General features: G+C 41.7%; 1 protein-coding gene across 2 annotated transcripts in view; it reads right to left on the bottom strand.

Annotated features, from left to right (window-relative positions):
- GRID1 (glutamate ionotropic receptor delta type subunit 1) overlaps positions 1-23,567 on the bottom strand; it is a 1,131,580-nt gene that overhangs the window by 510,164 nt on the left and 597,849 nt on the right. For both annotated transcript variants that reach the window (XM_090057114.1, XM_090057113.1), the window contains exon 4: positions 12,851-13,056. In XM_090057114.1, coding sequence (XP_089913240.1) covers positions 12,851-13,056 — 206 coding nt within the window. The remainder of the gene's footprint in view (positions 1-12,850; positions 13,057-23,567) is intronic.

Here is a 23,567-nt window from a genome sequence, read left to right as displayed (position 1 = left end):
CCAACATTGCATAGGTATGATCCACAAATATAGACCTCTGCTTAGGTAAAATTAAAATCATGACTTTCTACACATGCCTATCAGTTATCCTTCATAAATTGCCACAAGGAGAAAAATCATTATTGCCTGCTGATATATTGCCTTGCAAAGGATGGAGGACAGTAAAATAACAGCATACTAGATACACTGCATATCAGATAGAACTGTAATAGACAAATATAGTTATTCCTACTTTTTCCACTATCACATCCTATATATCCCAAAAGCACCAAGTCACAGTATTCTGCTGATACAACTTTCTTGTTTGCCTCCCTACATCACAAGCATAAAGCCTGGGAGAGGATCAGCACCTGGGGCAGCAGCAATGCATGGGCCAATGGAGCTGGTACCAGTAGTATGCCTGCCTGGCAGCAGTGGTGGCTATTTTTCTGCACTTTCTCCCCCCAGCCAAGTCAGCTCCCAGGGCTTCTGTGCAACTATTCCACTTTAATTACACTACTGACGTCTGACACTTCTTCATACACATTCATCAAATCATATTTGTTGTTACAAGAGCTACAAACCAGCCCTCAGATCTGTATCTTTTTCTCTGGCCTTTAGAAATATAACCCTGCCCCTCTTACATCCATTCAATACGACTGCGTGCACACAATGTATTCTTACCCATTACTTTCACCATATTCTTACCCATTACTTTCACCATGTCACTGGTAAAAGTTACTTTATATCGTTACTTTATACTGTTCTACTAACTCTTTACTTCTTTTAACACATGAAACATATTTTCAAGGCCACTCAGAATCTTTTCCAACCCTACATACCATTTCTTATCAAAATTCTGATTCTTGTTTCTGATTCACTCATTGTACAACTTTGATCAGTTTTAAAACTAGAACCTTTACAATCTCTTCCTAACTGCCCCTCATGCTTGACATGAACTCCCAGCCAATGTCCATGTGATTTTCATTCACAGGGGTCCTTTTCTACGATGCCTGTAAAAAAATTGTCAATGGCTGGGTTATTGCATTCTGAGACTGGTGCCATCTGGCTGGTAAGTCTCATTGACTTCTTGTACTACTCTATCTGTTGTTTCTTATACATGGCAAACTCTTTGAAGTGAGGACCATCTTTTTGTTCTGTATTTGCACAGCATCTAGCATTCTGGGTATGGATCCATGACTGAGGCCCCTCTAAAAATACATGTAGAAATTTGTTTTATACCCACTCCATTCAACTCCTAAAGTTTTTGAGTTTTGCTACCCCTTAGGTTACAAAAAGGAATAAAGCTAATTGACATACCACACTTTATGCTGATAATGCTCTCTTTGTCTGACATAGAACACTCTTTGCCTGAGGAAAGGCAATTTTATTGCAGAATTACAGTACCATCTCCAGTTACAAATGTAATTGAATAAAATCCAAGTGCTTGACGTTAATGAACAAGATTCACAAATATTTTTTCATATTCCACTATCTCCCATGAGATTCATCACTAGCATCTTGAATTTTTTAGAAACTCCACAGTCCAAATTATAAAGAAATAAATGTAAGTTGACTGCTGTCTTCTAGACACTATCCATCAATCCATTCATGCAAAGCATGCCTTGAACTAAGCCCTGGAATTCCTACTCATTGTAGACAGAGCTTTATGTGGTGCAGAGGTATTATAATTTTTCTTAGGTCATCTTGTTTAGGATAATTCTTCTCAAATGATCAAAGTTAGATTTTCCAAAAAGTTTACCTTGCATACAAATGGTACTGTGCAATATATCCAATGCAATTATTTCAGACTTACATAAACTTCCAAATTAATTTGAAACTTAAAAAAAATATTCTTGGGTAAATGTAATCTTTTACTAAACCACTGTAAAACATAATGATCTAAGAAGTCGGTATACAAGTGTAAATTATCATAAGTATGTTTACCCATCTCTTCCCAGGATTGGAAAAAAAACTGTTTTCCCATACCTTCCTATAATAAGGAAAGCAAGTCAATCACTTCCTTAATCTGTCCTGGAAGAACTAAAGGTACATACTAAGGAAAGGATGATTGCCTATACTTTAAATCAGGCCCCTTATTCAGCAGAGTTACAAAGGATGCCATTAAAAAGTTACCTTTTAGGAAAAGGGGCGGGGAATTATTTCGGGTGGAGGGCCACTTAATGAGTTTTGGCAAGCCATCAAGGGCCACATGACAGACAGCCAGGGGCAGATGAATATTAATTTTCTAAATTTCTGAGGGGCCCCATGGGCTGGACAGAATGGCCTGGTGGGCCGCATCTGGCCCATGGGCCTCATTTTGCCCACCCCTGTTTTAGTCAGTTACCAAAGCAGGCTAAAAAGGGATGTGTTATTTAAGTCAGTCCTCATATCCCCAGTTTTAACCAAGTCATAGAATCATAGGAAATTAGGGTTGGAAGGGAACTCAGGAGGTCATCTAGTCCAACCCCCTGGTCAAAGCAGGACCATTGCCAAGTAGATCATCCCAGCCAAAGCTTTGTCTAGCCAGATCTTAAAAACCTCCAAGGACAGCGATTCCACAACCTCTCTCGGTAACCTGTTCCAGTGTTTTACTATACTTCTAATGAGAAAATAACTAAGCTAAACTTCCCCTGCTGCAAACTGAGACCACTGCTCCTTATTCTGTTATCTGCCACCACTGAAAACTGTCTAGCTCAATCCTCTTTCAAACCTCCCTTCAGGTAGCTGAAGGCTGCTATTAAATCCCTTCTCAGTCTTCTTTTCTCCAAACTAAATAAGCCCAGGCCCCTCAGCCTCTCCTCATAAGTCATGTGCCCCAGCCCCTGAATCATTTTTGTTGCTCTCCATTGGACTCTTTCCAATTTGTCCATATCCTTTCTGCAGGGGGAGGCCCAAAACTGGACACAGTACTCCAGATGCAGCCTCGCCAGTGCTTAACAAATCACTACCCTTGACCTGCTGACAATACTTCTACCAATGAAAACCAGTATGCCATTAGCTTTTTTTGCAACAAGGGCACACTGTTGGCTCCTTTTCAGCTTATTGTCTACAGGCTAATTAATTGTGATTAAACGCATGTGCAGACACTGACAATGGGTGTAAATTCTACCAGTCAGCCCAGGCAATAAGGGTCCAGACTCCTGCCATCTGCCTAGCCACAGGGCTCCACATTTGCAGCACCCTTGTGCCTCAGCCAGCTCCTCCACTACCCAACACCACTACTCAGAGCCTGGGACTGATCCCCCATTTCCCCTGCCAGCCCAGGCCTGCTCTACCCCAGTTCAAATTCCTGCTGTCCCGGACATATGTATAGATGCTGCACCAGAGAGTATTTTACCCCAGCTCAAACTGCTTTAGATTTTATTGCTTCAAATTAATTGCACATGTAGATGTACCCAGTAATGCTCAGAATAATAGTTCTATCAAGACATAGGGCAGCTGGTTGCCAGATAAGTTCTCTGAGTGGCAGACTTGGTCAGCTGAACAAACCCAACTGAATTCCAATTTATAAAGTATTTTCATAATTAAGTGCCTTGGCAATTTATAAACATTTCCACCTCCTCCTTGTTGTGTCAACCACTGCTTATAAGCATAAAAAAACATATTTATGTAGGTATGTGCACACTGTGGAGGCAAAGGAAGCTAATGCATATCTACAGTACCGACTGTTAAACTTGGACAGAAAAAAAATACTGCTCTGTCAAGTAATACAGAATAACTGCAAAATACAGGCATACCTCGGAGTTATTGTGGGTTTGGTTCCAGACCACTGCAATAAAACGAATATCGCAATAAAGCCAGTCACATCAGCACTTGCTGCTTCACCTTGCACTTTTATGTTATGGAGACGGCTTCTTTCCTTAAACCTCATGAACCAACCTCTGCTAGCTTCAAACTTTTCTTCTGCAGCTTCCTCACCTCTCTCAGCCTTCATAGAATTGAAGAGAGTTAGGGCCTTGCTCTGGATTAGGCTTTGGCTTAAGGGAATGTTGTGGCTGGTTTGATCTTCTATCCAGACCACTAAAACTTTCTCCATATCAGCAATAAGGCTGTTTCTCTTTCTTATCATTCCTGTGTTCACTGGAGTAGCACTTTTAATTTCCTCCAAGAACTTTTCCTTTGCATTCACAACTTGGCGCAAGAGACCTAGCTGTTTGGCGCAAGAGGCCTAGCTTTCAGCCTATCTCGGCTTTCGACATGCCTTCCTCACTAAGCTTAATCATTTCTAGCTTTTGATTTAAAGCGAGAGACGTGCGACTCTTCCTTTCACTTGAACACTTAGAGGCCATTGTAGGGTTATTAATTGGCCTAATTTCAATATTGTTGTGTCTCAGGGAATAGGGAGGCCTGAGGAGAGGGAGAGAGATGAGGGAACGGCCGGTCGGTGGAGCAGTCAGAACACACACAACATTTACCGATTAAGTTCGCCGTCTTATATGGGCGCGGATTGTGGCGCCCCAAATCAATTACAATAGTAACATCAAAGATCACAGATCACCATAACAAATATAATAATAATGAAAAAGTTTGAAATATTGCAAGAATTACCAAAATGTGACACAGAGACACGAAGTGAGCAAATGCTGTTGGAAAAATGGCGCCGATAGACTTGCTCAATGCAGGGTTGCCACAAACCTTCAATTTGTAAAAAAACGCAATATCTGCAAAGCGCAATAAAGCGAAGCACAATAAAATGAGGTATGCCTGTAATATACGCCTTGCACTTGGGTGTTTTCTGTCTTACAAAATGTAAGTCATATGATCATGTTCTATAAACAGCTCTATCAAGACTCTTAATATTAACAGGAAAGTACAGAACATAATAACCCTGGTTACATTTATACAACTCCAAGTAATTTTATTTAATAAAATATCTTCTAGTACAGTATGTTGTAAAACATATTTATGAAACCATCAGAACAGTCCAGTGTGATCACTTGGAAATGCAATTTGATTTAGTAATGTACAGCTTGGAGTATAAGAAAGCATATGTCATATCTGCACTACAGTCAAAAGTCTGACGGCAACCCATGAAGAGATACCTAAACTAACTTAATATAAGGTAGCACAGAGCTCTTCGACTCATACCACTATACCCAAACCATACCTACTATCAAAAACTGTTGCACTAACTACTAAGCTGTTGTGTAAATAAATATGTTAATTTCTAAAAATCTAAAGGAAACAGAAAAATATTTGTAGGTAAGATTCCTCATAAATATTTGTTTATAAATTATATGAACATGGATAGGAATACATATCCATGCACTTCTGTTTGTTCATGGGTATGCAAAGGATTATAAGCATCCATCAATAAAAGAATGCCAAAAAGCTAGATAATTAAGTTAATCAATATGAAAGTTCATTTCCATTAACTTATTTTGAAAGAGAAAGATTTTTAGTTCCAGAAAAAAACCATTTATTTGTTTTCACAATTAAGAACACAGAATTCTCAAGAAACCATACATAATTCATATAGGTAAACTGGGTGACAGTGTGTCACAAATGGGAGAGTTGGAAGCCAGGAGTTCCATTTCCATTTCTAATTGCTGACAATGTCTAATTATGTAACATGCTGCAGTTTAGGATCTACTGATCTTCCAAAATAAATTAAGATAAGGTGATGATATGCTATACAGTGTCTGAGACAACCTGTCATTTTAAATAAATATTATATTAAAATTAATATTGTGTTATGTATTTTCTCTAAATAATTGCACAAGTACTGTACAGCTACAGTAAATTTATGGAGTACTTAACTAAGATATCTATTTCTCTTCACTGCATGGGTGGTTACACAGACTAGCCTGCACTCACTCAAACAGAAGCATAGCTGACAGTTCTTGAAAAAGCCCTCCTGAGTTATATAGTCCATCCTCCAAATTGGTATATGAATGACCTGTATGCTAAGTCCTTGAACATTTCATTTAATCTACTTCTGAACACCTTAAATGATGAAGTCACAATGACCTGACTTGACAAGCGTTTTCATCATCTAATCGACCTCACTTTTAGGAAAGTCCTCATAGACAACTCAAGACCATCTTAAATAACTCCTCCTTCTCCTTCCATGCTATTTCTTCTCAAGTATTTGTCAGTTACTTCTCCTTTAATCAGGCTGGATATAGGAAGTTTGTCTAACCTCCTTGCACAGGTCATACTTTCCAATCCTTTTATCATTTTTGTCATCCTTCTTTCAATTCTCTACAGCTTGCTGATGCCTTTCTATAGTAAAGAGCCCTTAACTGTCCCAATACAGGAGGCAATCTGTCCAAATATACTATTACTTAAATTACAATGACCTATTCCTTAGCTTTAGTAGCTGGCTGGATGATATATAGCTCCAGCAATGACCTATAGGAAAAGAGTCCTTCCCTAACCCAAAGTTGCTTCGGAGATGGAATCAACCTTTTAGCGCCCTGGTGCCTCTATAAAGGTGGAAAAAACAGCCAACCAGAAAAACTACATAGTAATGGATCCCATGGCTCCTTTCTCTCCTGGCCTGTCCCTATTTGACCCTATGAACTACCATGCAGGGACATGTACATATACCAATTCTGGTTGAATTTTTGTGTGTTCATCCCATTTTTTGAAAAAGGTCTTTAGATGCAGAAGGGAGAGTTTGTTCCTTTGTGATTAAAGTTCACAGCCACTACTTCAAAAGAAACTCACTATTTTGTGCCTAGGTTTGCTTCAAGCCAGAAAGAGGGCTTGAAGTAAACATGCACTTTGGAAAGTTGGCATATAGACCTGGATATGAATTCCAAAACCATCTCATATTTCTATATATCCAGACATCAGATCTAAACTTCCTTGACCCTTCAAAGTCTGGATATACAGGCTGTGCAAAATTTTGCTGCCAGTTTTGTTTTGAGGCTGTTTTGACTTGTTTCAAGATTGAAAAAGCAAAATTAAAATGAAACAGATATAGTCAAAATAGCCTCGAAACAAAATGAGGCAAGTCAAAACATTTCACCATTTTTAGGCTGTTTTGACATTTTGCCCATAGACTATAATGGGGAAGGTTGAAACAGCCTGTAACTTTGTCATTTCTGGCCTGATTTCGATTAAACTTACAGGAATGGTAGTCCCTTATGAAAGCATGAAGCCTAAAAAGCTGCAGGGAGCTAAGTGCAAGGTGTTTGGAAAACCTGCACCCCAAAGTCTTGAAAGCAAAACTCATGTCACAAAAACTAGGAGTAATGGTCACAAACTCCTGGAAGATCGTTTCAGGCTCATTTAAGCCTCAACATTAGGGAAAACTACTTCACAGTTAGAGTGTCCAGATAGTGACCATTACTCCTAGTTTTCCCCAAGGGTGCCTTGGTGAACAGTTGTTCACCAAGCCCTAGATGTACACTTCTGATGTAGTGGTAAGCTGCTACCAAGTCCCCTCTCAGCCTCCTCTTTTTCAGCCTGAAAAGTCCCAGGTCCCTCAACCCTTCCTCATATGGCTTGCTGTGCAAGTCTCTGATCATATGGGTAGCCCTTCTCTGGACTCTCTCAAGCTTTACCACATCCTTGTTAAAGTGCGGATCCCAGAAATGGACACAGTACTCCAGCTGCGGTCTCACCAATGCTGAGTAGAGCCGAGTAGAGCAGGAGAATCACTTCTTTGAAATTCTTTTGCTGGAGATGCATCAGTTGATGCATGCCAGCATATTGTTGGTCCTGCTGGCTACAGCATTGCACTCCCAGCTCATGGTCATACTGTGGTAAATTATTAACCCCAGGTCTGTGGTGGCAAGTCATAGGGAATCTTCAGTCCTGCTGCCCGATGAGAGACAGCAGTTGCACAAGCACCCATATCACAAGTTTTGCCTGTTAGCAGCTAGTGGTCAAGGGCCCCAGAACCCTACTGCACCCATCTCCTTAACAGCTGGTAGGCTTTGTAACCACAGCATGGCCTAGCAGCCAGGCCTTCAGTAGTTTCCCCCACCACCCCGCATGCCCCAAGACAGACGCAATTGCACAAGCACCCATAACATGACTTTTGCCTGTCAGCAGCTAGAGGCGCAGGGCCCCAAAACCCTGCACCTATTTCCTTGAAAGCTGGTAGGCTTTGTGGCCTCAGCAGGGGCTAGCAGGCCTGCAGATTTCACTATGCTGTGCCTAAACACACACAGCATCACCCATGTCACGAGTTTTGCTTGTCTGCGCTTGAGGTACATTTTCCCCCAAACCCCTGCATCTATCTCCTTGAAATGTGTCAGGCTTTGTGGACTCAGCAGAGGCTAGCATGCCTACAGTTTTGACCCCACTGTGGTTTAACACATACACGTGACATGAGTTTTGCTTTCAAGATTTTGGGGTGCAGGTTCCACAAACTCCCTGCACCTATATCTGTGAAACTTAGCCTGCTTTGTGGCCTCTGCAGCAGCTAGCATGTCTGCAGTTTTGACCCCACTATGGCTTAACACATACACGTGACACAAGTTTTGCTTTCAAGATTTTGGGCTACAGTTTCCATGAATCCTCTGCACTTGTCCCTGTGAAACTTAGCAAGCTTTGTGGCCTCACCAGGGGCTAGCATGCCTGTAGTTTTGACCCCACTGTGGCTTAATACATACATGTGACATGAGTTTTCCCTTCACAATTTTGGGATGCAGTTTCCCTGAACACCCTAAACCTATCTCATTAAAACTTGTCAGGCTTCATGCCCTCAGATGGGGCTACCATTCCTGCAAGTTTCATCCAAATCAGGCCAGAAATGACAAAGTTATGGGCTGTTTCAAGCTTCCCCATTATAGCCTATGGGCGAAATATCCAAAAAGCCTCGAAACGGTGAAACATTTTGATTTGCCTCATTTTGTTTTGAGGCTGTTTTGACTATATCTATTTCATTTTGATTTTGCTGTTTCAACCTCGACAGTTATAGGCTGTTTTGACCTTCCCCATGATATCCTACGGGCAAAATGTCAAAACAGTTTCACCATTTCGACCGTGCTTCAATGGAACAGAACAGAACAGCTGTTTCGAATCGAAACAAAATTCAAAATGAAATGCTGCCGTTTTGCACAGCCCTAGCAGCCACCTGTAATTGAAATGAAAATTTACCTCTTTCAGCAACTAGCAAGCAGACTCATATGACCCCATTTCAGCTGAAAGATGTCTATTATTCATTGTTTATGAAACTACCATACGTTACAAGTATACCCACAGATTATTTAAGCTATTTAATACCACTTCCTTGCTGAACCTGGGAAGACCACTGAGAAATGGGACTCACCCACTTGCTCCTGCAACACCCAGGCCTAACCCTGGCAGAGCAGATAGATTAGAAGAGTCCTGAGTGTGCACCACAGAACTGCTTCCTGGCTTTTCTGAGATGACTCCTCCACTTCCACATACTTTGAACATGTGTTTCTGCCAGTTAAATAAAAAACACTTCAGTTGGAAGTTGAAACTCAACATTATTTTACCCTGTATTGTAAACAATCCGTTGCATTTATATTCTGCACAATTAGCTAGATAAGATATAGCTAGAAAGATTAATGATAATAGAAATGATTGACACATATTCAGTGCCATTTAAGTCCATTTCCTGCCAGTGCAGGATCATTCCCTACAGCAATGCCTCAAGCCTCAAGCCTCTTGGGAGTTTTATTTCCAAGATTTAAATTTTCTTTTTAAAGCTTTTTCTGAATCAATCAAGTTTCAATAAAGGAAGATTGTCAAATAAATTACTTCTCATATCTGCCCACAGTTAAACCCCTGCAGGGATCTGGAAAAATATAACGCTCATTATTCCTAATGCTTATAATACCACACTGCTCTGAGGCATGGATGAGTGTTAAAATTATTTAATGTGTTAGTCCTTACACTCTAGTGACTTGTAGGGATATTGTCCTCCCAATGTATGTAACACTTATTAACATTTCTGGTAGTCATATTATTGAAAGGAAACAGAACTTCCAGGCATAGGTCAGAGAAAAACACATATTTTTGCTTTAGCTTATTACTAACTTTTATTTGGACATATATGAAAACCAACCCTTTTGTTGAAGGCCGTACATGAAATAAATAGAGAAAGTACTGACTGCAACTCCCCAGGTGAATTATAGTCTCAAGTGCTTACCCTAGATAAAATCCCTGCAACTTTTATGCATGAATGCAAAGGCAGACTGTAACCACAGATCAAGTGCTTCCCATGCTAAAACATAATACACAAATAAAAAGTTTATATCAACATAGTTTACTGAAGCTGAAAGATCCATTAATGATGATTGGAACCCAATATCCACCAGTAAACACTTATTGAGATAATTTATTTTGATTTAGTGTTTTGTTTGCTTGTGGTTTTGTTTTGTTTTTTTCAATATACTAGGATTTAATGCAACAAAATAACAAGGTCCATTCCTTGTACTTTAAATAGAAAGTGCAAAATCTAAAGCCAAATTCCTAGATACTTACACCTACTAAAGCTTTAATCTTTAAATGTTCATCTTTCACATATTAAAACACTGCAGAATATTTTTTAGCTTCTTACCTCTGCTAAGGTGTTAGCAGATTTAGCAGAATAGGTTGTGATGGCCAGAACCAAAGAAATTAATAAGCAATAACTATGTGCTTCTTAGAGGCGTTTGGAACTTTTGTCTAATATAAAACTTGTATTTTGTAATCCACAAATGTAACTTAACTGTTTATGGAATTGACTAGGCCTTGAAGACAAAGCTATAGCTGTGAAATTAGCTGACCTAATAGTTTTTTCTTGCTCAGGATTTAGCCTTGATGATGATAAAAACTGGATTGAACTGCCTAGCTTGTCCAGTACATTTCAAGAAAGGACATCGCAAAAAAGCATAGCCAGAGAGTTCTGAAGGGGCTGGATTTAGGTGGGGTATTGCTAATTTCAAACCTGAAGATGTTGTGTTGCAATTTGCTTATTGGATAAACCCAAGCTTGAGCAGTAACTTATTATAAAGATTTCTAACACCTTTTAACCCCATAGGATAACAACTATAAAGCAATATTATGAATGGCTATATAACTAAAAAATTAGCATAAATAGGATATAAAAGAACACACATATCATAGTTACCCTCGGGAAGGATGGAACAGAAGGGTCATTGCTGTCCCATACCCCCATGGATCTCTCTTACTCCCTGTGAGAGCGAGGACCAGATCCTGACTGAGGGACTTCCACCGGTTCTCCTTCCGGCAGCCCAGTTCAGAGACGTCTGACTTCACTGATTCAGCTTGACGTGCATCTTCTAACCGAGGGAGTATAGATAAGTTACTAACCAAGTGGGAACTCTTAGTTAATTTCTTTATCTGTTTTATTATCACTGTCAATTTTAATCTGTATTGTTGTCTGTTTATTAGCTTAAACTTTTTATTAACTATTATATGTGCAAACTAAATCTTTTGTTGTCACAAGTAAAATGTATTCTTTTTTATAAGTGAAACTTGTCGTTGCTTTCCTTCCCAACATCACCTCCTCGATCCCGAACCAAAAATCCCAGTGGCTAATAAAGTTGCAGTGCTCAGTCAGTCTGCAACTAAATGGATACACTCACAGTGCCCAGCTGGCCTGTGACAACAGGTGTTAGCAGAATTTTTAAGACCAATTAAAACGAATTAGGTTCAGCTGTTTCACACACACTGCGTATGTGTGTGCACGTGCATGTATGCATAGGGGGTGGAGGGGATATTAGAATGATGAAGGCTCCAAAGCACTTGGATGGAGTAGTGTATTTTAATTAGAGAACAAAAGCTACAACCTGACAATCAAGCAAACCAAAATATTCAGTACTTGCATTACATATACCACACCAGTGTGGATCTGAAGCAGGTGAGAATAGGCTAATGAGCATATTTCCACCATATTGAAAATATTTCTTCACACTTCTATTTCATTTAGAGGTTTCCTTTATACTGTGTTAAAGCAGACACTGAATTCATTTACATCCATGCACTTTCCCTTTTTTTCTGTCCTGGACTTCCATATCCCTCTTCTTTTTGGGTCTCTGATTCATTTAATACTTACTTCATTACTAAATATATTTGTAACAACCACTTACCATAGCAATAGTGCTGACAGTACTCTTAATTTGAGTTCACTTTTTTACAAAACACAAGGTAAACTTTCATTTTCCCCTTCTTTGCATTTCTCAAACATCTTTTTGCAGTTTTTGTCCTATCAGCTGGTTTGCTGCATTTATCACTCCACTTAAAAGAAACTCAGTCAACATCTGTCACCTATGTCAAGTTATACGTAGACTTCTATGCTTTAAACCATACTTATAGTTACCTTTTTTCCTAATGCAGATCTCTGGGTTTGCAGATCTTCTACTTGTATTATATCAACATGCTATACTGCATGCACTCTTACCTGTAATCTAAAGGAATTTGGGCTACAACCTTAAATTGAAAAATCAGTATAAAAAATAAATAGTAAAATAATAGCTCATGTACCAGTATTAATAACATTGCCCAACAGCTATGCCCCATTCTTAATTAGTCTCACTTATCTTAAGAAACCATTAAGAAATAAGACAGAAGATACTTTCTACTATGTATGTAGCAAAACCACTGTGGTTCAGCTGTCATGCTAGTACATCTTATTCCATAGACTTGTGTAGAACAAACTTTAACAACATACATGTTTTACCCTGGATCCACGGATTTCAACCATAAAGATATTCCCAGTTTATACAGTTTCTTTCCTTGTATTTCTGTTTACTAATGGTATGTAGGTACCCTGGAATACATAATTCCATGAAAATGGAAAGCAACTAAGATACACAGTTGACGGCAATAGGCACATTTTCAAAATATCTACTTTTGCTTATATGGGTCCATATCATGTAAAAATTTAAGATATCATGCAAGGTAAGGAAGATTCTTTAAGAAGAAAACTGCTAACCTCATTAATGAAAGTCTGGGCTCCCCTTGGGCTTAGAAGCAAAATAGCCCTTCGTAATGTGTCACGGTAGCGATTCAATTCTTCTGTCTTCATAGTGGTAAAAAGACTGGCAAAAACTCTGCTGATGTTTCTGTCCACTTTCTGTAAAGATACATCAAGTCCTAGTCTTGAGGCCTGGTCCAAAAAGCCCTGCAGCCCACGAATATCTATAAAAAAGATCAGAAAAAATCAGTTTCAGTCTAGGCTTTTTAAAGTTAAGAGTACAACCTTTATCAAACAGGAAGAAAGGGTAATGCATTCAAAATGTCTTATCAGTACTGTTAGCCTTACTTAATGCTTAGTGCTTAAGGTCCTGTCCCATCATAGACACTCATAAGCACAGAATTAAAAGACTGTCTCAAAAAAAATTACCATCTAAGGATATGAAAACCAAAAGACAACAGATGGATATAGGTGGTCAAATAATCTTCAAAACCTCCTCCTCCTGTCTCCACCTGTCTGCTCATACAAGATCTCCCTAATTTATTGCAAGAAAATATTGGTATTGAATAATATGCTCTCTCTTCTCCCAGCTCATTCTCTCTTGCTCTCCTACAACACCATCTTCTTCCATGTTTTTTAGTAAAATATTGTCCTATATGTATATCAGATAACATACACATGTCAAAAGGAAGACATATACATGTGACATATAACGGAGTGTATAGATGAAATGAGGGGCATGTGTGTACAACACTTGAAAGCAGGTTAAATGCTTTTGCACTGCTTTAATGATGCTGGTGTTTGCATGCAGCAGTGGTATATTGCGCATTAATTCCAGCCACTGTAGCACATTCAGCAGCATAATGCATCTTAAATTACTTTAGGGAGCAACAAACTAAAACACCCCAGAGGAGTTTGAGTTTGCTACCCTACAGAGCTCCATGAGGCTCAGGGACTGTGCAGGCAGCCTGTCCAGGCAGTCTGGCAGCAGCCCAGGTAGGCAGGCTCCACCGAAGGAAAAAAAAGAAGAAAGCAGAGAACCTGATTTCCCCCCAATATGTCTGCCTGCCTGCCTGCCTGCATGAGCTGTGCAGGGACCTGGTCTTTCCCTCTGCAGCTGTGGTGCCCCTCAGGACTGCCCGAGCCAGGTGCCCACAGGCGGGTGCTGCCGCTGTTGCAGAGGGAAGTACCAGCTCCCTCCACACCCTACAGCACAGGGACCACTCTGCCTGCTGGCAATTTGCCCTCCCCTCCCTGCAACCAGAGGGGCAGGTAAGACAGAGGTATACACAACATGGGTTTACTTCACCTTAAACTGAAGCAGTATTTTTAAAAACACACCACTTCAATTTAGGGTCCCCATTTCATCTACACATGCCCTAAAATTTTTAATCAATAAAGGGTCAAATAAAACTTTTGATCTTTCAATTTGAATGCAAAGACATTTTTCATAGTCATAAAGTTTCTTTTGATTTTACAATGAAACATTGAAGAAATACATATTTAAAATTAATTTCTACTGAAAACACTTTCTTTACACTGAATTCTCATTCCTGACCATGAGAAAAATCTTGCAGCTAACATCTTTGTTTTATAATGAAACATTTATCCATGTGAGTGTCAAGATTTTATAACAATCATTTCCTAGGCCCTTTTTTCATCAACAAAACAAGCAATTATTGACCATAATAGTACCACTATTTATTTAGTTTTATAATTATATAGTTCATTTCCAAGTTATTTATTAATGCTCATATTATTTATCTTACTTCACTTTACTGTTTTTGTTTTGTCTTTTTTAATTAGGTATTTTATGCCTAGTGTTAGAAAGGAACAAGAAAAGTTAGCCTTATATATCATTTTGAACTAATGGTTGCATCATGCACAGGGGATTGGACTCAGTGATCTGAGACTCTTTCCGGTCCATGTTTCTTTCTTTTTTTTTTAAATCCTGTACTTAGAACTTTCCCTTTAAGTATGACTGCCATTAAATCTGCATAGATTTCCAACAAGGATGGAAAGAAATGGGACCAGCATGGCAAAATTAAGTGGAGTGATAGTTACTTTTAAACACAACCTGACAACAGCCCCTATTTAAAGCTTTTTTTCTCCAGTAATGTAGTGGTAGCCTAAAATTTCTGAAGTCCACTTAACCAAATTCTCCAGTACACAAAGCTATATTATTTTTCAGAGGTTTGTACTGAATAAAGCTCCACAGGACACTATACCAGCTCTACTCTTATAAACTTAGGAGCTCCAAAAGTCTAAATCTAAGCTTCTGCAAAACTCCTGAAATTCCTCTGTGAGCCAGATCTCAAAATCTGAGTTTTGCAGGGCTGTAACAACAGAACTGCATTTGACAGTAGCTTGATTATCGATGCCATAGATTTTCCTAATATTACGAGGATTAAATCCTCTCCCCGCTGAAAGCAATTTTGTACTGCTTCAAACCAGGTTAGGAGTTTTATCCTGATGTGCTCTAAGCCACTCACAAGACAAAAGAACAAACAATTCCTCCCTCCCCCCTCAAAAAAAGCAAAACAAAACAAACCCCCCCCTCATGATTTTATACCAATACATATTACTTTCACAGGATTTTATTTCTTCAGAACACTGTTCAAACCATGATGTCAAAACAGTTTTGTACATCTACATTAACTGGGGATTTTATCACATGCACCATCCATTATGGTCAGGCACCAACCAAATTCATGGGGCCCTAGAGGCCAATGACATGGTTGTAACACAGCTGGGGCCCCTGATTCCACACCCATATCATGTCTCGGGCTACCATTTTGAAGGCAGAACAAAGTAGGCCCTTCCTTGCCTCTGACTTTCCCCACAAGTCCCACCTCTCCCAGGCATTGATTGAAAGCCCTAGATGGAGCTGCCTGACTTGTTAATTCAATAATTATCACCCTCATCAAGGGAAGAGCATGATCATTACAGTTTGTGTTTGTGTGGCAATTAAACAGTTCCCATACCCAATTGAAGTGTAAAGCTAGCTACCTGGCTAAAATAAAGTAATAGAAACAATGAATGTCATCCCTCCCTCCCTTCTCCCTTCCCCGCCTCCCTCCCCCCAGCTTCAGGAGAAGGAGACTTTTGGCAGGCTTTTCCTTGGTTCCCTGTCTCCCCTTCTGGAAACACAGAGATGGGATCTTTTCCCAGCCCTCCACCCCTTTTCCCACTTCAGAAGATGAGCAGTCTGACTTTGTTTTTTTCTCATTTTGCTCCCTTCCCTGGCCGTTCTAGGACACAGCTTTCTACCAGCTGTTTGCTGTCTTCTTGAACACAGCTGGCTCCCTGCACTTTTTCACAGGGGACTGGATATTTCACAGGAGACTGCCAATTAAACAATTTCCATGAAATCTGCAAACTCATGTATTTGGTAGGTTTCTAATTATGGTCAATGATCATAATAAGTACATCCAAAATAAATAAAATGAAAATAGCTATTTGTCACAGGGCACTTAGGTGCCTGCTCCTAAAAGAGCAGAAACTGCCTGGGAAGAGCCCAAAGAGCCAGACAGGAGCCCAGGTGCAGGTTGCCATGGCAACCAGTTATGAGGAAATTAGCCTGCGCCTGCACCTGCACCTGCACCTTATGTAGCTTGTGTTATGTTACAACCCAGGGGCTTATGTTTTGTTTGCCATTTTATAAGACCGGTGGTTTGGGTGAGGCTATCTGGGAAAGGAGGAGGCCTCATTGGGGGTCCATGGCAGGGTGGGGACCCTGGAACCAGAGAAGGGTGCAGCAACAGGGGCTGTGGACAGCCCAGTGCCGAGGGGTCCAGCGACAGGGGCCGAATTATAATGAGGCCTAGACATGACAGTGCCAGTACCATCTGTGAGGCTTGGGGCATGGTAAAGGGGTGGTTGGAGCCACACATCTAGCTCAAAAGGCTAGGAAGCCTCTGAAACACCCATCATGAAACGGGACCTGCAAGGGGTCTGGGAACCCACAGGGTTCAGAGAGTCCATCAAACCGTGTCCAAGAGGACTTAAAGGCAGCCTCCCTATTTATAATTTTCCATGAAAGACATGATGGGCAAGAACTGAGGGTGCCCATTGAGCCAAATTGGCACAGTCGAGGTGCCTTAGGAGATCATGGCCGTCTTTGAGGACCCCAGCCTATGACACTGTTGTATCTGCATCTGTATCCCTTTCTTTTCCAACAAGTAAAATCTAGATAATGTGATTTAACTTTGCTTCAGAAATACACATATAATTATAGAGAAGTCTTATAAAAAGAAGAAAAATGAGGCCAGGAACAGACCTACTGCAACAGACACTAATGCTTTTTTAACATAGACTTATTTGATATAAATAAGTTAATAAATTAAGCGACTGTGGCATTGATGGATGGGTAAAAAATTGCCTGATGTGGCGCACCCAGAGAGTAGTGGTGGATGGGTCGTACTCAACCTGGTAAGATGTGAGCAGTGGGTTCCCCCAGGGCTCGGTCCTCGGGTCCGCACTGTTTAATGTCTTCATCAGTGATTCAAATGAGGGGAATCAAAGCACATTGTCCAAGTTTGCTGATGACACTAAGAGGTGGGGTGATGTGGGCATACTTGAGGTGAGAGAGAGGCTGCAACTAGATTTAGACAGAATACATAAGTGACCAGATAAGAATAGGATGGGGTTCAACAAATGCAGGGTGCTGCACCTTGGGAGAAGGAATCCACAGCAGGCATACAGGCTGCGGAGTTCCCCTCTTGAAAGCACAGAGGCAGAACGGGATCTTGGAGTTATCATTGATTCCAAGATGAACATGAGCCGACAATGCCAGACTACAGCTAGTAAGGCCAGCTATACTTTGTCATGCATCCAAAGATTCACCTCAAGTTGGTCCAGAGAGGTGATACTCCCTCTCTATGCAACTTTGGTCAGGCCACAGTTGGAGTACTGCATCCAGTTCTGGGCACAGCACTTCAAAAGGGATGTGGCCAACCTGGAATGGGTTCAGAGGAAGGCCACTCACTTGGTGAGAGGGCAGCAGGACAGGCCCTATGAGGAGGGACTGAGGGACCTGAACCTGTTCAGCCTCAGCAACAGGAGGCTGAAGGGGGACCTGGTGGCTGCCTACAAAATCATCAGGGGAGATCATCAGCAAATAGGAAGAGCCCTATTCTTCCCAGCACTACCTGGGGTGACGAGGAGCAATGGTAAAAAGCTGATGGAGAACAGGTTTAGGTTAGAGATCAGGATGCAATATTTTACAGTTTGGGTGGCCAGAATCTGGAACCAACATCCTAGGGAAGTGGTCCTCACTCCTACCTTGGGTAAATTCAAAAAGAGGTTAGATGATCACCTGTCTGGGGTCTTGTGAAAAGCATTCATTCCTGCCTGTGGCAGAGGATCAGGTCCCTCCTGACCCCTAGCTACTATGAAACTATATGATAATCATCCAAATGAATTCCAGCATTGGAAAAAAGTATACTCAAGGCATACTTTTGGTGACTCAGTTGTATAGCAATTCTATCACATTCTGAAATGCCTTCTATATAGGCTTACATGTCAAAAAAAGCCTGAATCATTGAAAAGGAGGGTGAATTATAGTACTACAGGGAATTATAGTATGGGCATTTCTGGAAAATTCCAGAAAAGAATCAAGCATTTTTTTTAAACAAGTGCCTTTTGCAGGTGCGCTGAAATAATGACAGTAACAAAGACATTTTGTTTACAGGTTAACTATTTTATTAATGCAGTCTACCTAAGGTTTGGATTCTGCACATTTAAATTCAGTAAACAAGCATTCATTACTGTATCTATACTTGCTCTTTGGATCTGTGATACTTGAAACACAAAGACAGATTTTTGAATGCCATCTAGTCTTTCAGAATCACTGCAGTGTTTGACAAATGCTAAGAAAATCCTCTTTTTATGCTTTACTAAAAATGTCATTTGTTCCTGCTTCTACCTCAGAATAAAGGAAAGTTGTTTACAAAATATTAACTATGATGCTCTTGTTTTGGGTTGAATTTTCCTTTTGTTTTTCAGCTGACCCATTGAACTACTGGGTAGAACAACAACAGTAGAGGTGTGCAGAATATTTGACAGCCAAGGCATGAATATAATGAAATAGAAGGAGTTTCTATATTCCTTTACAAACTTATCGCTAATGAAAATCAGCCACTTCCAAATGATAATCAAAAAGTGACTCAAAGATACAGGCTTTTTTGTGTTGTCACTTCAAACTAAACAACAAAGCCAAATCTGGCTTTCTCCAAAATAAAAATTGCATTAAAAAAAAGCAGCAGCTTTATATTACTGCTGATTTATTTAATTTCTATGGCTCCACATTTTGCATGCTGGCAAGTTTGTGTTTGTATTTATGTTTAAATTGTTTTTCTGCTGGATCTCTTGTGTGGAATCTGGAGACCATGAGTTTTGGGTGATTAGTGCTTTTGGGTGGCTCACAGTTTGAAGTGTCTAGCTTCAGACAACTTGCATGGGCCTGATCTTCAGAAAAGAACTCTTTGAAGGAAAAAAAAATAACAAACAATATTTTTTAACTCTTGGCTGTTAAAACTAAAGTAACTGTTTCTGGCAACTTTGGCAGGAGTTCCTTTTCTTTCAGTTTTTTTAAACAGACACATAGCACACAAACACCCACCCAACAGACATACTGATAGATACAGCATCTGTGTGTGTGGGTGTGAGGGGACTGTTTTTATTTTCTCTAATAAACCATATACTGAAATTGTCTAATACTGCATAAAACATCAAATTAAAAATAGAGCTGGCTTCTTCATATGTCTACAACACACCAAATGCTTAAGTAACTCAATAAACAGAGATAGCCCATGTCAGGAGTCTCTCTATTTGCTGCCCAGATAGCCTGGATGGGACTTGGTTTTGACTGCCTTACTCTTATCTGAACTTTGGCCAACCTAAATCCTCTGCCTCAGTTATACCTGAATCCTAGCCTGCTTCCTCTGCCTTACCTCTCAACTTCTGGACTCCCAGTTTGTGACCACAGTAACAGCATGCTCCCAACACCCCATCTGCAGGTTGCACCCATGACAACCAACATCTGATTTGAAAAAGTCTGATCCAAAGTCTGTTGAAACCAATACAGATCCGATCCTAACTTGTTTTCCAAATCACAAGAAAAATGGGTTTGGTGTGTTTTAATCTTCCTCAATTTGTGCAGATTAGGGGCTGGAAACCTATGATCCATGGGCTGAATTCAGCCTGCAGAGATGGGGCTTCAGTGGTGGGGGCTTTATCCATACTATGCCACAGCTGAGCAGCTTTCAAAAACCAACTTTCCTGTACTATACCACAGCTGGACAGCAGGGAGAAGCAGTGGCAGCAGCCAAGTCCCAGGGCCAGCCTGCCTCAGATCCAAGCTGACTGATTCTGAACTGCCACCAGGAAACACTACTGAGCACTGGCATAGATCACAAAATCACCATAAAACCCAAGGTAATGGTCTCTCAGTTCTACCTCTGTCCACTGCAATATGTTCACAGAGGAAAATTCTATGAATTAAAATTCAATCAAAGTTAAAATTGCAGTTTCCATAGATGGAAAACAATATGTTGTAATGATTCACTGCCTTCAAGCAACATCTAATTTTTCTTCTTTTCCATTTTCCAAAATCACTTTTTACACTTATGGAGAAACCAACATTTAAACTTTCAAATCAAGTATCTAGTTGTCTACTAATCCAATTGCCCATATGCATTCAATTTGTGCACACATATATGTGTATTCAAAATGGAAGGCCCAATTTCTTTGAAAATGTAACATTATAATGTAACATTATAAATATCAATTTCCTAAGGGCTGTTGCACCATCTGTGAATCTATGAATCCATATAAGTAAAATAATATGACATGGTCCTCATCCATGTGGGAACCAATGATGTGGCCCGGAGTAGTCCGGACCAGATCATGGATGACTACGTGGTTCTGGGGGCCAAGCTGAGAGAGTTGGGGGCTCAGGTGGTCTTTTCGTCCCTCCTCCTGGTTAGTGGAGGCCATCAGTGGCAGAGCGCCTGCATCCGTGAGGTGAACCAGCACCTCCAGAGTTGGTGTCGTCATGCCAGATTTGGCTTCCTGGACCACAACCCACACTTCAGAGCAGAGGGCATTCTGGGGCGTGATGGTCTCCATCTCTCCCCCAAAGGTAAGAGTTTGTTTCCTTACAGGCTAGTTGACCTCCTCCAGCGGGCTTTAAACTAAATTTGTCAGGGGATGGGGATCCACAGGAGCAAGAGATAACTCAACCAGGTGTAGGACCTGCCCAGGTAAGAGCTCAGGTATATACCAAGGGACCAGTTGTCTCTCAGGAAGTGGGGGTGCCCAGGGCTCCCACAGGGGGATTAAAGTGTCTCTTCACTAATGCAAGAAGCATCGGGAACAAGCAGGAGAAGCTTGCTCTTCTGCTTGCAAGTAATAAAATCAACCTGGTTGGCCTAGTGGAGACATGGTAGGATGAAACTTTTGACTGGGCAGTAGACATAAAGGGCTATAGGTTGTTTAGAAGAGATAGGAAGGGGAAAAAAGGTGGGGGGATTGCGCTCTATGTTAGGGAACAGTATACCAGTTCTACCTTCCAAATGGGATCAGAAGAAGGCTTAACTGAGACCCTGTGGGTCATAATTCAAGCAGGGTTGGGGGAGAGGGATCTGGTGGTAGGGGTTTACTACAGGCCACCACATCAGGAGGAAGAGCTGGATCTGGAATTTTCCAGGCAGCTTGGGGAGGCTGTGCATGCAAAGGATGTTGTGGGAGGAGCAGTCGGCCAGGTCTAGCCACTCATGAAGGTTCCTGATGTGCGTACAGGATCTACACCTCATGCAGGAGGTACTCGTCCCCCTAGGGAAAACGCCATACTGGATCTGGTGTTAGCCTCTGTGAACAACCTGGTGGGGAGGTGCTAGTACAAGGGAGGCTAGGGGACAGTGATCATGAAATGATCCAATTTGCTATTCAGAGAAAGGTGGGGGGGTACTAGCACAGTGCAAATGCTTGACTTTAGGAAAGCCAACTTTGATGTGCTCAGGGCAGCAGTCAGGGAGGCACTCAGAGCCCAGGGGGTAGCTAGGATGGGGGTCCAGGAAAGGCGGTCCTTCCTCAAGCAGGCTATCCTTGGGATGCAGCAGGACACAATTCCTCTGCACAGAAAGGCAGGAAAAGGGTCCAAGAAACCTTCATGGCTGAGCGTGAATATCCAGGCTGGCCTGAAGGCAAAGAAAAAAGCGTACTGGCAGTGGAAGCAGGGGGCATGGACAAAGGAGGAGTACACCTCCCTGACCCGAGCTTGTAGGGATTTGGTGAGGAAGGCTAAAGCAGCACTGGAGCTTAGATTAGCTTCTGGGATTAAGGATAACAAAAAGTCCTTTTTCAAGTATATAGGTAGCAAGAAGAAGTCTCGGGGTAACATTGGACCCCTACGAGGCAGGGCAGGGCAGGGCAGGGCAGTTGGTGACGGACGCGCAAGAGAAGGCAGAACTCTTCAACAAGTTCTTTCCCTCCGTGTTCCTGTTTGCTGACAATGGGGTGCTCTTGGGTGATAGGGTAGAGAGGCCGGGGAAGGATGCGAGTCCCCCAACTGTTAGTTCAGACCTAGTTAAGGACTACCTGGAGGGCTTAGATGTGTCCAAGTCAGTGGGCCCAGATGACCTTCATCCGCAGGTGCTAAGGGAATTGGCTGGTGTCATTGCGGAGCCTTTGGCACGGCTGTTTGAGGACTCCTGGTGCTCGGGCCAAGTCCCTGAGGACAGTAAAAAGGCCAATGTGGTCCCTATTTTCAAGAAGGGGAGGAAGGAAGAGCCTGGCAACTACATGCCAGTCAGCGTCCCTTCTATTCTGGGGAAAGTCTTTGAAAAAATTATCAAGGACCACATCTGTGAGAGCCCTGCAGGGGAAGTGATGTTGAGGGGTAACCAGCATGGGTTCGTGCAAGGATGATCCTGCCTGACTAACCCGGTCTCTTTCTATGACCAGGTAACAAAGAGCTTAGATGGGAAGGAGGAAGTCGATATCATCCTCTTGGACTTCCAGAAGGCCTTCGACACAGTGTCCCACCCAATTCTGGTGGGCAAGCTGAGGGACTGTGGCATTGATGAATGCACAGTCACATGGGTGGCAAACTGGCTCCAGGGGCGCACCCAGAGGGTGGTGGTGGACGGGTCAATGTTGACCTGGGAGGGTGTAGACAGCGGAGTCCCCCAGGGCTCGGTCCTTTGGCTGGTGCTGTTCAACATCTTCATTAGCAATCTGGACAAGGGTGTGGAGAGCACCCTGTTCAAGTTCGCTGATGACACCAAGCTGTGGGGTAAAGTGAAACACCGGCAGGCAGGGACCACATCCAGGCAGACCTGGATAGGTTAGAGAAGTGGGCGGATCTGAAGAGGATGTGATTTAACAAGGACAAGTGCAGGGTGCTGCACCTGGGGAGAGGGAACCAGCATTATGGTTATAGGTTAGAGGCTGACCCTCTCAGCAGCACAGAGGCAGAGAGGGATCTTGGAGTCAGGATTGACTCCAGGATGAATACGAGTCATCAATGCGACGAAGCAATAGGCAGAGCCAACCACACCCTGTCATACATCAACAGGGGCATCACTAACAGGTCCAGAGAGGTCTTGCTCCCCCTCTATGCGGCGCTGGTCAGGCCACAGTTGGAGTACTGTGTCCAGTTCTGGGCGCCGCACTTCAAGAAGGACATGGAGAACCTAGAGAGGGTCCAGAGGAGGGCCACTCATATGGTTGA

Source organism: Crocodylus siamensis, chromosome 7 (genome assembly GCF_052110815.1).
Source record: "Crocodylus siamensis isolate JL-2025a chromosome 7, ASM5211081v1, whole genome shotgun sequence".
Lineage (NCBI taxonomy): Eukaryota > Metazoa > Chordata > Crocodylia > Crocodylidae > Crocodylus > Crocodylus siamensis.
Note: the sequence above shows the minus strand (reverse complement) of the source record. Positions and strands in the feature narration are given on the sequence as shown.